The sequence below is a fragment of the Setaria italica genome, chromosome II, assembly GCF_000263155.2.
Source record: "Setaria italica strain Yugu1 chromosome II, Setaria_italica_v2.0, whole genome shotgun sequence".
Lineage (NCBI taxonomy): Eukaryota > Viridiplantae > Streptophyta > Magnoliopsida > Poales > Poaceae > Setaria > Setaria italica.
The window spans coordinates 40,045,664-40,060,018 of record NC_028451.1 but is presented as its reverse complement, the minus strand read 5'-3'; the positions used below and the strand labels follow the sequence as shown (position 1 = coordinate 40,060,018).

General features: G+C 50.1%; 1 protein-coding gene and 1 pseudogene across 1 annotated transcript; both read right to left on the bottom strand.

Moving 5' to 3' along the window:
• Positions 1-1,645: 1,645 nt before the first annotated feature.
• Positions 1,646-2,826, bottom strand: LOC111256405 (fibrous sheath CABYR-binding protein-like). Its single transcript, XM_022824339.1, has 2 exons — positions 2,397-2,826; positions 1,646-2,289 (listed from the first exon to the last, which is right to left on the bottom strand). The coding sequence occupies exons 1-2, from the start codon at positions 2,824-2,826 to the stop codon at positions 1,646-1,648; spliced, it is 1,074 nt and encodes a 357-aa protein (XP_022680074.1).
• Positions 2,827-9,713: 6,887 nt separating this feature from the next.
• Positions 9,714-11,329, bottom strand: LOC101761444 (annotated as a pseudogene).
• Positions 11,330-14,355: the final 3,026 nt, after the last annotated feature.

The window sequence follows — 14,355 nt, the reverse complement described above, 5'->3', positions numbered from 1 at the left end:
GGTCTTGGCTATCAGGAATTATAGAAGAGAATTGAAAAATCATAATGCTAGTTCCGCTAGAGGTGGCTGCTACCGGTTGTGCATTGTGGCTATAGAGAAATGATTTAGTTTTTTCTTAAAGGACATAATGCTTTTAGCAATCTAAAAAAACTTCTCTCTTTTGCATATTATCTTTTCGACTATTCTTTGGCTCCGTACGTGGCTCCTTTATGGAGGCCGGCTTCGCAGGATTAAGTTGTTGCAGCGTCACAAGAATTAGCACGGACAACCAAGAAGCTTTTTTATCCAAATATACATAGACGGCGGTGTAGTCTACAAATTGATGGTCACTAGATTGACTTAGTTTTTCGATGTGCTATTTTAGGCTGTGTGCACGCTGCTTTGCAAAGATTGGCATCGCTTTTAAGACCTTGTATTAACTTGATGTAATATTCTTGGAAATTAGTAAAGCTCTTTATTATAATATTTTTTAACTAATAGGATGAATACTTACCAATTTATTTCTCATGCATTGCTAAACAAATATGAAAACTATCACTAATACTGTGCTTTGTGGAAACCAGATTTTATAAAAACTTGTTTTAGCCTAAGAACAGCTAAAACGATGTTTGGATACTCCAACTTGCTTGGATGTACCAGTTATCAGTCGTTTGCTCCTAGATGAAATCTAGTTTTAACAAAACTAGCTAGTTTTGGTTTGAATTTTAGGAAAACTAGTTTTAATAAAGCAAGTTTAATTTGTTTTGAATTTTAGAAAAAAACAAGTTTTAAGTTAGTTAGTTTGTTACAACATGTTTTGTGAGTTCCTTGTTTGGGGGAGGAGATGAGCCTAAAACATGTTTAACGAAGATGTCGTTTGGTGAATTAGTACTTGTGAGTTGTGACCGAGGTAACGGGCGACGTACGGGAGGATGCATTAGCCGTGCGTTGGTATGGATGGACATGCCAGTGGCCAGGAAAAGCGTCTGCATTTGCGCATGCAACCTCATCATGTGAAGATTTATGCGTTGTGTGCTTCAGTGCTTGAACTAGGAAGACCCAGCACAGGCCAGTAGGCCACTAGCTCTCCTCATCCTTGGGTTCAAGCACGCAATGCAAGCGAAATCAAGGGGGGGTTCCAATGGCGTCGAGGATCACAGTGATATGGCAACCGGTCCATCGTCGCCTGTGGTCTTCTCTTCTCCGATATAAATAGTACGTGCACGTGTTACCATGCGCAACGGTAGTCAAATCGATCGTTAACAGGCTACTAGTAGTTATCAGGTCAAGAACGAACTGTGCCGCTCTCTGACTGCTGAATATTTGGCTGTTTGTTGGATATCTGAGCGACGAGGATAGCCCAACATGCATGCATGGTTTTCGAGGTTAGCCAATCCAGCTCAGTCAATCTAACAAAGTCGCGGATTATTCCTCAACCAAAGCGCATATATACGTCGTTTAATCTCACTAATTTGCCGGTTGTCAACCGTCGTCGACCTCGATGTGCGAGTACTTCGTCTTCGTCTAAACACACTGTGTAACAAACTAACCGAAACCAAATTTAATTGAAGACATCCAAAGACTAAGAACTACGAGTAGGCACCTGGCCACCTGCAACCGAAATCTACTAAGCTGACTACTACTTGATTCTAATTCACCCGTTTAATTAATAAGGTGATTCTGCCGGCGGCGTTGCCACTGGCGTCGACGGCGATTCCGGCGCAGGGGTGGACGGCGACTCCTCCGGTGGCGAGGCCGCCGGTGCATCATCCGACGGTGGTGCCTCCTCCGGTGGCGAGGCCGCCGGTGCATCATCCGACGGTGGTGCCTCCTCCGGTGGCGAGGCCGCCGGTGCATCATCCGACGCTGGTGCCTCCTCCGGTGGCGAGGCCGCCGGTGCATCATCCGACGGTGGTGCCTCCTCCGGAGGTGAGGCCGCCGGTGCATCATCCGACGGTGGTGCCTCCTCCGGTGGCGAGGCCACCGGTGCATCATCCGACGGTGGTGCCTCCTCCGGTGGCGAGGCCGCCGGTGCATCATCGGACGGTGGTGCCTCCTCCGGTGGCGAGGCCGCCGGTGCATCATCCGACGGTGGAGCTTCCTCCGGTGGCGAGGCCGCCGGTGCATCATCCGACGGTGGTGCCTCCTCCGGTGGCGAGGCCGCCGGTGCATCATCTGACGGTGCCTCCTCTGGTGGCGAGGCCGCCGGTGCATCCGATGGCGATGCCGCTGGGGGAGACGAGGGTGATGCCGGTGGCGTTGCATCAGGCGTTGGCGCCGGTGGAGGGTTCATCGGCGGCACAGGTTCCCCTGATCAAATCAACAAGTGCACACCGTAGATTAGTTTCCTTAATCTAAGGACAAAACAAAAAAAAACTAGCTTTGGCACGATGAAGAAGATCACGAAACCGACTTACTGCTGCACTGGACGAGCGTTGCGCGCGGGAACGGGACGCGGCACATGCGAGGGAGCTGCATCATGCGCAGGCGCAGCATGGGCGCCGGCAGGAGCTTGCCGAAGTCGCCGTTGACGACGTGGCAGATGCAGATGGGCGCGCCGGTGACGAGGTTCCTGAAGCCGTCGCAGCACGCGGCCGCGGGCGCGAGCACGCCGGCGTTGGTGAGGAAGTCGGCGCAGGGCATCAACCCCGACACCGAGGTGTAGCACTCGGCCGGCTGCGGCGGCGGCGGCGAGCAGGGCGGCAGCCACGGCGGCCGCTGCACGCCCGGGACGCAAGGGAACGGCGGCAGCCGCGAAGGTTGGTCATCGGCCGCCGACGGCTGCGGGGTGGCCGCCGCCACCAGGGTGAAGGCGAGGAGGAAGGAGATCAAGGTGAGCTTCGCCATCCTTGATGCCTAGAGCTATTTGCGATTGTTGTTGGCAAGGAACAGACGTGGGGGGTCTTATTTATAGAGAAAGGAGGAGAGATATCTGTTCCGTTTGTGTCGAAGTGTTTGTTAAACCTGGAACAGATTGTTGTTGGCGATATTCCTTGTGCAAATCTTGTTTAGGCGACAAATTTTTCGGTACCAGGACCGACGCCTGCGAACCGTCGTTCTCGTCGCGCGTCGATTCCAGGCGTCCGATTTGATTTGATTTCAGTTCACGTACCCTCGCCTCCGCAATTCCCGGCCACGTTCGCGCCGTCCTGCGCATAGAGCGTCCGTGATCTCTCGTCATCTCGTGCGACCGTCGCCTGTCCGCTCAGACTCGAAGCCCTCGACACCCTCACCGATCCAGTGACGCCGGCGCGATCTTTCCTGCGATCGTCGCCTCTCCCTCAAGGAACCAGCGACGCCCACGCGAGCTGATCGGCCTGCGCCGGCGGGAGGGGAGGCGGGCGTTGTCTTCTCCTCGCGGCGTGGTAAGTCGTTCATCCACCAGGCCTTCATCAATCGACTCCAGTAGGAAACGGTGATTCAGAGAGCCATTGCCAACACAAACGGTGATCAAATGAACGCGCAGTAGCATCTGTTCCTCCCCCCATCGGCACCGGTCAATGCGCTAGCTGCCGTTGGTCTGCCACAGCACCTCCTCCCCATGCGTCGGTTCAACTCCATTCCAGGCCATCGCAGGATAATTAGGCCCTCGCCGCCGCCGCATCTACCTCCATTGCCCCGGTACAACATTTGGATTGATCATTGATGACATGCATGCAGTTTCTATTTCTTAATGTTTCTAATTTTTTTAGCTGCTTCAATTGATGGTGTATTTGACCAACTATTTTAAAACTGAAAGTTCAGTTAACATTGTTGCTGATCCAATTGATGGCTGTCTCAGATCGACTGGACAATAAGGAGTTTGTTTTCTTGAGATCGGAGTACACTTCATTAAATTGGGGTCTTCTCTTCTTTGCTGGGATGCTTTCTAGTTTGTGTTCTAATAGTGCAGCCAATTGATTTGATCAACTTGTAGGCTAGGCTATTTGCAGTACAGGGATTTTGCTTAGTTTGTAGTCTGACCACAGCAGCAAGTCAAGAGTACATCTAATTTAGTTTGCAATAATGCAGTTAACTTTGACCATCATAATAAGTTGTGAATGGCAATATCTGTTTAATATTTGTTTGCTAAGCTTGGCATCTCTTTGACCCAAATGTTGGGCGTATTGTAGAGGCATTGATAAGAGCTGTTGTAAAAGCAGCTATGGCCTCTAGGTACATGTGTTCTCAAGTGCAAATCACTAGCTGTTCTCTCCTCAATTGCCGCTGATGAATGGTTGGTTACTTCAGTAATCCAGCATGCATGAATTGTGGAGCCGGTTGTGTCGTGGTACCCTGTATATTGGTATTCATGCTGCAGATTTGTTGGCCTGAATAAATGTGTCAGTCCTGTGATCCTATTTTATGTCTGATGCACTAACACCGGCAGTGGATTACATTTGTTTGCAATACGATCTCTGTAAATACGTTCTCAATCATTGTTCATTCTGGAAGAATTGTTATTTTCATCCAAACCATACGTGCATGTAGCTAGACCTGATCATTTGTCGGGTCGGGTTCTTTCAGGTTTCGGGTCAAAAAAGTTCGGCCGCGCTTGACCCGTGCCGACCATCGGGTTGGATTTTTGGCCCGCACCTAACCCGTCACATAGTCAGGTCGGGTTGGGTTCAGGTTTTTATGTGCAATTTTCGGGTTGGGTCGGGTTTTTTCAGGTTTTGGTCAAAAATTTTAGCCCGTACCCGACCCGGGTCATAAGTATCAGCCCGCACCCCAGCAACATATTGATCGGGTCGGGTTTGTCAAGTCGGGTGGGTCAGATCGGGTTTGTCGGGTCGGGTGGTATATGATCAGGTCTGCTTAAAGCATCATGATTTTATGTCCGTATCCACCATGACTTGTTAATTAGATATTTTGCATGACATTTTTGGAATAATTATTATTTGCTTTAATTTTGATGTGCTCGTGGCAACGCACGGGCCATTAGCTAGTCTCGTAAGATGTCCAAACCAAAAGCTGATTCCCGCGGTGATATCCAGTCGCACGTCCAACCCTGACTGGATCCTGGATAACTGACCTGGTTAGTCTTCCCTCTAGTCCAAACAAAGCCGGCCGATTATTGTTCAGTCAACGGATCCGATCGTCTCGCTCTTTCCCTCATGATGTACGCCATACCGCCTGCTTCCCCGAGCCGACGCAGCTAAGTTGCACTGCTCTCCGGCGCAGGAGACCGTGTTTAACTCGAGTCGTCGGCGACGGCAGTAATGGAGCTGTTGTGCTGATCTCCACCAGGTTGCTACTAGCCCCATCTGGCGATCCATGTTTGTGTTGTCAATGCAATTTTGTATAAAAAACTGAGATGTTGAACCTGATTGCGGTCATGATGCAATGCAAACGGATTGTGCAGGGTTGGACATCTTAGTAAAATGCTCAATATATCTGAATCCAAATTACTATTATGAAAAATATGTTTGCAAAGGCATCTATTTCTTTGGCATATATGTTTTGCAGTGGAGTATTGCTGAGTTTTATGTTACTAAAGTTATGATTCACATTGTGTGGTAATTTTGAAAACAACATAATTCTCATGCGAACAAATTAGGATAATATAGTTTTTCTTGCCCCTTCCTACTTCTAACTCCAGCCCACACTGATACTTTTATTTGACACACAACACGTGCAAACACTCGGACACATGCATATACACTCACCGCGTAAACACAAGCAAGCTTGCCATCGAGGAAGATTGTGTGTTTGTTGTTGGTACAGAGATGTGGAATCTACGGAGAATATACAAGGATGGTTTTACACTTGAGACTTGGAGATATCCGTTTTCGGTCCCTCTGCCCCCCGTTCTGTACGTAGGAGTATTTGTTATCGTCAACACATGATAGACCCAGCCGTAATCACACGAATAGCCAGCTTGGTCTTTCCTTCTCATACTAATCTACATAAAGCCGGCCGATTCTTGGGTCAATGGATCCAAGACTACCTTGCTTGTGTACCAAGCGTGCACTTCGGTCTGGTTGTAGAGAGTATTTGAGGCTGCAGAGAGAATAATAGAGGTATAGAGTTCAGCAAGAGATATAATAATGAAGAGTTCGGCAGGAGATACTAAGAGTGGTGAGAAGAAGATCCGAGGAGGGAAATATATGGTCTGGTGGGAAATCACACCCATTCATCCATCCAATAAGCTAAAGAGAACAATTGATCATATCGTGCAATAGGCCTTTTTGCACAAAGCTAACTCTTATTCCTATTACACTGGATAACTAGGTGTCTAGGTAACTCTCTTTTCCTAGTACACTGCAACTTAGCAATGCGCATCTAATCTAATCTTTTCCAAACTGAAGTTATTACTAATCTTCTAACCTCTGCTGCTACTAATGGTGTTCCTGCAAAACATAAAAGCATACATGGATTTGATCAGAACACGTTACGATAACAATTGCTAGAAAAGTAATTGAAGAGGGGAAAAAACACCTACCATGTGATGCTTATGCGGCAGGACTAGGAGGAAGCAACGGCGGCACAGGTTCCGCTGTTCAATCAAACCATATTCATCATAGATTAGATTGGTATAAAAAGCAAACAGGAAACTTATATAACAAGTTCAACGACTCAGACGCATCTACGACTTACTATAGCACTCGGAGAGCGTTTCCACCGGCAGCGCGACGCCGCAGGTCGCCGGGAGGTCCGACACGCGGCTGAAGTCCGTGTTCGCCGGCATGAAGTTGTCGATGTCTCCGTTCATGGCGTGGCAGAGGCAGACGGCCGCGCCGTCGACGAGCGACTCGAGGCCCTTGCAGCACGTGCTCGAGGGCGCCGCCACGTCGGCGTCGGTGAAGAAGTCCATGCACGGGGTCATCCCCATGAACCACGACATGCACGACGTCGTCGCCGGCTCCGGCGGCGCGCTCGGAGACGGCGACGGCGCCAGCGCCAGCGCCAGCGAGGGCGGCTCCGCCCTGGTGGCTTGCGAGGTGGTGGCGACGGCCAGCGCCAGGGCGAGGAAGAGGGCGGCGATGAGCTTGGAGGATCCCATGGCTGCTTATTGCGTTGAGGGATTTGATGAGGTGTTTGGTGCGCGCGTGTTGGCGATGGACGACGTGCCAAACCCTGCGCCTGGGTGTTTATATAATGCTTGGGCTAGAGATAATTTTGTTTAAACGATACTCCGTACAGATAAAACTGCTTTAGCTGTTGGTTGGGGAGTTGGTTTAGATCTTTGGAATCGATTCGGCAACAGGTTTGCACGAACTCTTGATTGGTTTAACTGATCAATCTATTCCGCGTGAAATTCGTACGCTTTCGTGATTACCGCCCGAGGTGGCAAGGCGGAGGCCTAACAAAATCTCGATTTTGTGCGCTCAAATGATGCTATGCCCTCAAAAAAAAAATGCTAACTATGCTATATACTCTCTCCGTCCCCCAAAAAAAAAAATCTCATGAGTTCATATTCATGGTGCCATTACAATTCACAACTAGTTTTAGTTTTCCTCTAGCTAATTCAAAAAAAATATGTTAACAGGAGGTTTTATTTGTTTATTTCATCAATCCTCGTCAAGCCGGGACCTCTAGATAAGGGGGCGTTTGGTTTCACGGACTAAAATTGTCACATCGAATGTTTAGTTACTAATTAGGAGAACTAAATATGAGCTAATTATAAAACCAATTGCACAGATGGAGGCTAATTTGCGAGACGAATCTATTAAACCTAATTAGTTTATGATTTGACAATATGATACTACAGTAAATATGTACTAAGTAACGTACAGAAAATTTATTTTTCCATTAGCGCAGCTGCAGCTCTTGTTTCCATTAGCTATTCCCATTAAGTTATTTTTTTAGTGGCTGCAGCAATTGAACATGCTTGTGTGGCTGCAGCAGCGGTTGTTGGCTAGCTGTAGCTGCAGCACAGCCGCAGCCTCGCAGCGCTGCAGAAAAGCACAAGCGAACAACCTGCAGAAAAGCACTAGCTACGGCCATGATGCGGAATATTTATTGCAGTGTTGGATTTTCCTCATCATAAACAAATTCAGCAAAATCTCATAGTATCAACCATGAAAGTTGATGGTGTTCGCTGCTGAGCATTGTTCATCGTTGCATTGAAAACAAAAAGAGTAAAATGCACTGTAGGTCCCAAACTTTCTTAGCTGTGTCACTTACTTCCAAAATGTATTTTTTAGTCCCCAATCTATCTAAAGTGGTACATTCAGGTCCCCGACACGCCAAACAAACATACTGACGTGGAAGCCACCGTAGCACCACGTTGACGAATATATGTAAGAGAAACCCCCTAATTTCCATCATCTTTGTTCTGGGTCCTCAACTCCCCTCCCCTCCCATCTCGTATCTGCGTGCGCGCCATTCCCGCCGGCTGCCGCCGCCCTCGTCAGGGAAGGGCCACTGGGCCCGTGTGGGCGAGGACAACGCCAAGCGGCCGGCAGCTCGAGAGCAGGGCAAGCGGGGGCAGCAGCTACGGCGATGTGGACGGGCGGCGTGAAGGGGCCGACTGCCTGGGTGCGGCCGCGAGGCTGGCAATGAGCTTCGGCGCGGGTTGGGCTACATGGCTAGCGACGAGCTCGAGCACAGCTGCCCACCGTCCCACACATCCCGCCTGCGTCGCCCGTGCATCACGGAACTCACCGTCACCGCCCTTCCTCCGTCGCCGCACCCCGCCAGTCCCCCGACCACCCACCGCTCCCCTTCTCCTCTGCCTTCCTCACGTGTCTCATGTTCTCATCCTCCTTGCTCCTCTGGCAGCCGTCACTCGATTTGATCGAAGCCAGCAGTAGGATCCAATTCGTTTGCTCCTCTCTCCGATGGCTTGCTTGAGTTAAAAATCGGATGTACTTTCAAGATCCGTGTGTATTGGAGCAGAATGGATAGCATGTTGTAACAAATCAGTGTGTGGGAAAACGAATTTTGTAGCGCACAGCGGTGGACAGTCTCTGTCGCCACCCTGCTCGCCGGCAGCAAGTTTAATCGCCCATCCAGCCCGCGCAGCTCAACCGCCCGCCCGCGCCGTCCTCCCACAGGCAGCCGCGGGGCAGGGGCGGAGGAAGCGCCGTTGATTGTAGCCGCAGGGGAAGGGAGGTGGGGACCCTGCCGGCCACCGCGCGTATGCAGCTGCAGAGCCCCACGGGGGAATGGAGAGGCGACGCAGGAGGAGCGAATGGAGAAGATGGGGACTGCCGAGGGGGTTTGTTGCGTATTTTCACCAGTGTGGCGCCAAGGTGGCATGACACGTCGGCGTCGGAGGCTCGCCTGGCATGTTTGGATCTGGGATGGACACTTTAGATAACTTAAAAATGCATTTTAGAAATTTAGAAACCTGGTTGACACAGTGGGACAAGTTCATGGACCTGTGATGCATTTATTTGCAAGAAGCCCATGCAAGAGGATGATGCATCAACAAAAACAAAACAAAAAACAAGAAACTAAGCCTGATTTTTTTTTCATATAACTCACTTTTAATATTATCGCTCATGTTTCATTAACACAAGCCATATAACCAAGGTCACAAACGATCGATCACACCAAATTATTATCCGACACGACGACGAAGCACACACAAACCAAAACCCACAACCAAGCGGCTGAGGCATGCAAGGACTTGGACACGATCGAACACATATAGGACTTGACACGACGGCATGCATGGCGCGACACCATTAGTAGTAGTAGCTTCCTCCATTGGCCCGGACAGACCAATTCGAGAAGACGAGACGCGGCGGCCACCATGCATGTAGGTGGATCGTCGGACACCCTGGCTTCTGACGGGCCGACGATCATGCTTGGGCCCTGGCGACGGCCTTGCACACCAGCGGCGTCGCCATCTCCAGGGACATGTTCAAGCGCTCCGACAGGTCGACGCCGCCGCCGGCCGCCGCGGGGGCCCACTCGAACTGGTGCAGCAGCTGGGCGATCCAGAGGTGGGTGGTGGCGTGCGCGAGCATCTTCCCGGGCAGACGCGGCGGCCGGCGCCGAAGGGGGCGAGGCGGACGTCGCTGCCGAGCACGCTCACGTCCTCCTCCTGGAAGCGCTCCGCGCGGAACGCCTCCGGCTGGGACCAGATGGCGGGGTCGTGCGCGATGGCCCACATGTTCACCATCGCCGTCGTGCCGGCGGGGACGAGGTGGCCGCCGACGTGCGCGTCGTGGATGGCGAGGTGCGCCCACGAGAGGAGAGGGCCCGGCGGGTGCATGCGCAGCGTCTCCTTCACGATGCACTGGATGTAGGGGAGGCTGGCGACGTCGGTGTCGGCGACGGCGACTCCGCGGCCCACCACGGCGTCCAGCTCCGCCTGCGCCTTCACCTGGATGTCGGGGTGCAGCACCATCCTCGCCATGATCCACTCCATCAAGATCGCCACCGTGTCGGTGCCCCTGAAGATCATTTCCTGATGATGACAAAAATAGGACGAAACGCGCGTAAATCCAAATGCAACCGGAAATAATGGATTTAAAGATCATGCACTGTATACTACACGAAAATGCAAACTCGATCAACGATCAATCTTACCCAAAGAACAGCGATCATGTCAGAATCTGACAACTTGTCCTCTCCCTCGAGGCCGAGGAGGACGTCGACGAAGTCGCCTGTGAACTCATCAGCCACGCCTCCATTGGCGCGTCTCTCCCTGCGCTCCTGAATGATCTTGCCGACGAACACTTCGACTTTTCGAACCACCCTGTCGCAACGGCGGCGCACGCCCTGGAGGTCGAGCCACTTGAGCAATGGCAGGTGGTCGGCCCAGTTGAAGGACCCCAGGAGGTCGTACCCCTCGGTCACCATCTCCTCCAGCATGGCGCCCTCCTGGCTCGACAGGTCGTCGAAGTGTTTGCCGAAGACGGTGGCCATGATGTGCTTTAGCGATACGGCGTGCAGCACGCGCTTCAGGGGGACCTCGCCGTGGCGCGCCATGGCAGCGGCGACGCGCGGTGTTGGGCTGCCCCCACCACGCGGCGCGGTCCGAAGAGGTGCGCGGCGGTGAGGCGGCGGAGCCCGCGCCAGTGCGCGTCGCCGGACGGTGGAAGAGGAGGTGGCGCGCCGCGTCCTTGACGGGGCGGTCGCCGAACGCCGGGCTGGCGAGGATCTCGTGCGCCGTGCCAGGCTGGCTCGACACCACGAGGCGGGTGACGCCGACCGAGAAGAACATGAGCGCCGCGCCGCCGTCGACGGCGCGGGACAGCGCCGCCAGCATGCGGTGCGCCACGGGGCTGGAGAGCGCGGTGAGCACGCCCGGGGGGCCGGACGGCGGGCGGCGGGAGCGGGAGAGCGCCCACGCCTGGCCACCGGGGGAGAGCCACAGGAGGGCGGCGGCGAGGGGCGGGAGGGGGGAGGTGGTCGGGAGGAGGATCAGGAGGACGAAGTCCTCTTGGTCGGTGGTCATGGTGAGCACCATGGCTGCTTTGCTTGGCGGTGGGAGACGAGTGGTGGTTTGGTGAAATGGGGAGGGAAAGGGAGCCTTAAAAGTCTGTTTGGTTTGCCCTTGCTTAGGGACTAAATTCCTCTTTAATTAGGGATTAAAGTTTAGTCTCCCTATTTGGTTGCAGAGACTAAACAACATTTAATGACTTGAACAATGACCACATTACCTCTAATCATTGCTACCCCTGCTCTTTTCCCTCCTCCTAGGCAGCTGCCCTCCCGCCAGAAGTTCCTGCCACTCGCACCATCTTGCTGGCGCGCGCCCCCTGCCTGCATCTGCGATGCTTCTCTTCCTCGTCGCTTGCTTATGTGCCTTGCCACGGTGCTAGCCAGTGTTGCCATTTTTTTTATTCAATCCAAATAATGTTCAGGGATACATAAATCTCATTGTTACAAAATAAAAGAGCTACGACCTATTAAACAATCCATCCGCTATCCAATCCTTAAACTAATTCATATTTTGATCTTCATCCCTGTGTTGGGTACTAGCTGCATTTCCTTGAGACGACAATGCTTCCGACGGTGCAACATAGTTCTCATCATCATCCGTCATCTCGAAGTCCACATCCCCAATAGCACTCTCTCTAATGAAATTATGAATTGACATGCAAGCGATAATTATTTGGCTTTACTTTGCCATTGGATAAGCTAGTAAATTGCGCAAAATCTGCCATTTCGTCTTCAAAACTCAAAAAGACCGCTTGATGACATTTCTTAGTGACGAATGTGCATAATTGAAGAGCTCCTTTTTACCTCTTGGAACTGGGCCTTGTCGAAACTCCGGGAGATGATATATTTGTACCCTTGTATGGTGAAAGATAACATGGTCAGTTTGGGTACCCAGAGCCCACAAGATAAAACTTTCCTGCATATCCATATTACTCATGTTACTTACATGCAAAGGATTGAAATTATGTGAAGGAGTGGAGCATAGAACAGGGAAGTACCTTGAGGTGGATGTGGAAACTTGTCGCCATGCTTGTTCAATGCATCTTTGAAGATTCTCATGTCATGGACCGATCTAGACTATCCCGCAACAACAAAAGTAAATCTCATATCGAAGTCACATATGGCTAACACATTCTGACTGGTGTACCCATGTCGTCCCGTATGTTGGACAACCTTGTCAGTTGGCACTACAACAGGAACATGCATCCCATCTATTGCTCCAATGCAATTATCAAAGTATGGAGAAAATAGAGGAACTATAACCTCCAATGCACAGTACTAAATGTAGGGTCTACTGGCCTAATGATATCAACTGCAAGCTTGCTAACACTGCACAATACTTTGTCAAACTTCCTACTGCATGTCTCGGTTGACCTAACAAATCGATCTTTAGCTTGTCTCATGCTTTGAGGGGCATCACAAATCCATAAAAACATAGCTAAAGACTGTACTGATGACATTCTCCTCGTTGACTTCAATCCATAAGACTTGCCAAGGACATTGTGAAGCCTATCAAACACATCCCTATTCATATTAAACATGTTGTAACAAGATATCCTATTTCTTAGTATTTTAATCACCCATTCATAACTAGTTTCTGAAGGAACCCTGTAATCTGCTTTGTCCAGGTATGTGTTATAATAGTACATACCGAGCATGGCACCAACAGCAGCAATTTCTCTCCTCCTCTTTTGACTTCTCATCAGGTACTCATCATCAGAATCAGAATCCTGTGCAAACATAAGAATTTTGATCAGACAACATGTACAAACAAGCACAACATTGAAATAGTTCACACAACATTGAAATAGTTCATAGAAGACATCACACAGTTCACACAAACATGCAAATAGTTCATACAAGCCATCACACAACATTGAAATAGTTCACACACACATCACACTACATGAGGAAAAACAAACAGAACAATTTGCCCAAACCAATAGTTCCAGCCGAGCAAGTTTCATCTATTATCCTTGCAACACCTCCTCAACCAGCACAACCTTGCTTCATTTGTCTTCATGGAGCCAAATATGATTCGGTTATACTTTTTCTCAAACAACTTTGTAGCCATGTAGAACTCTTTTGTCTCTTTTGTTGCTCCACATTCCTCAGCCAATCTGCTCTTTTCAGGAATACATGCAAAACTGAGAATGTAATTCACTTGCAAAACAGTACCTTTGTGTGTGTTTTCCACCAACCTTCATCTGTCAATTATTGCTCCATTTGGGGCTCTGTCTAATCCTGATTCACCCAAGGACCATTTGTGAAAAGTATATAGTGTCTTATATTGTGTCCATTTGTTTCTAAATTATTTGAATTGATGGTTGAGGTTAGTCCTTTCTTGAAATTTTTTGCTATTTTCTTGTAACCTCTACTAGTCATTGTCCCACCAGGGCAATTCCCTAGCCGTATTTGTTCAACAACAAGTTCACAAAAAATATGTGTGTTCTCGTCGCTCCAATTTGCCTTCTGAAACTTGTTTTAATACACAAAATGTTCAAAACATCTCAGTTGAAACATCTAACATATCAAGTTAAACATCTAACAGATCAACTCAAGAATCTAACTAGATAACTAAATCATAACACCAGGTTTTCTAATTCAAACATCTAACGGACTTGATAATCAGACATTTTAGATAACTAAACTAACCAAAACAACAGGAAGTTGAACCTGAGCATGCAAAGATACAAAGCAAAGGATTCTTACCGAAGGAAAGGCGTCCTCATCTTCATCATCCAGGTCTTCATCATCCCCTGGGTTCCTGACCGAAGGAAAGGCGTTCATACTGGCAGAGGATACTCCACAGACAAACAACCTCCCATGACCTCCACCTCCCATCCCACTGCGAGAACCCAAAGGTGAGTCGCCAACGCGAAGGAGAGGACTTCCAACATGGGGAACAGAACCCAGGGGCAGTGGAGGGGATGCAGTGTTGACAGTTTGGCTACGGTGACCATGCGCAGCCATGCTTCTTCCACGGCCGGATCCAGCACCACTACCGCTCGGTCGAGGTGGTTGGAACGCGCCAAATCTACCGCCATCACC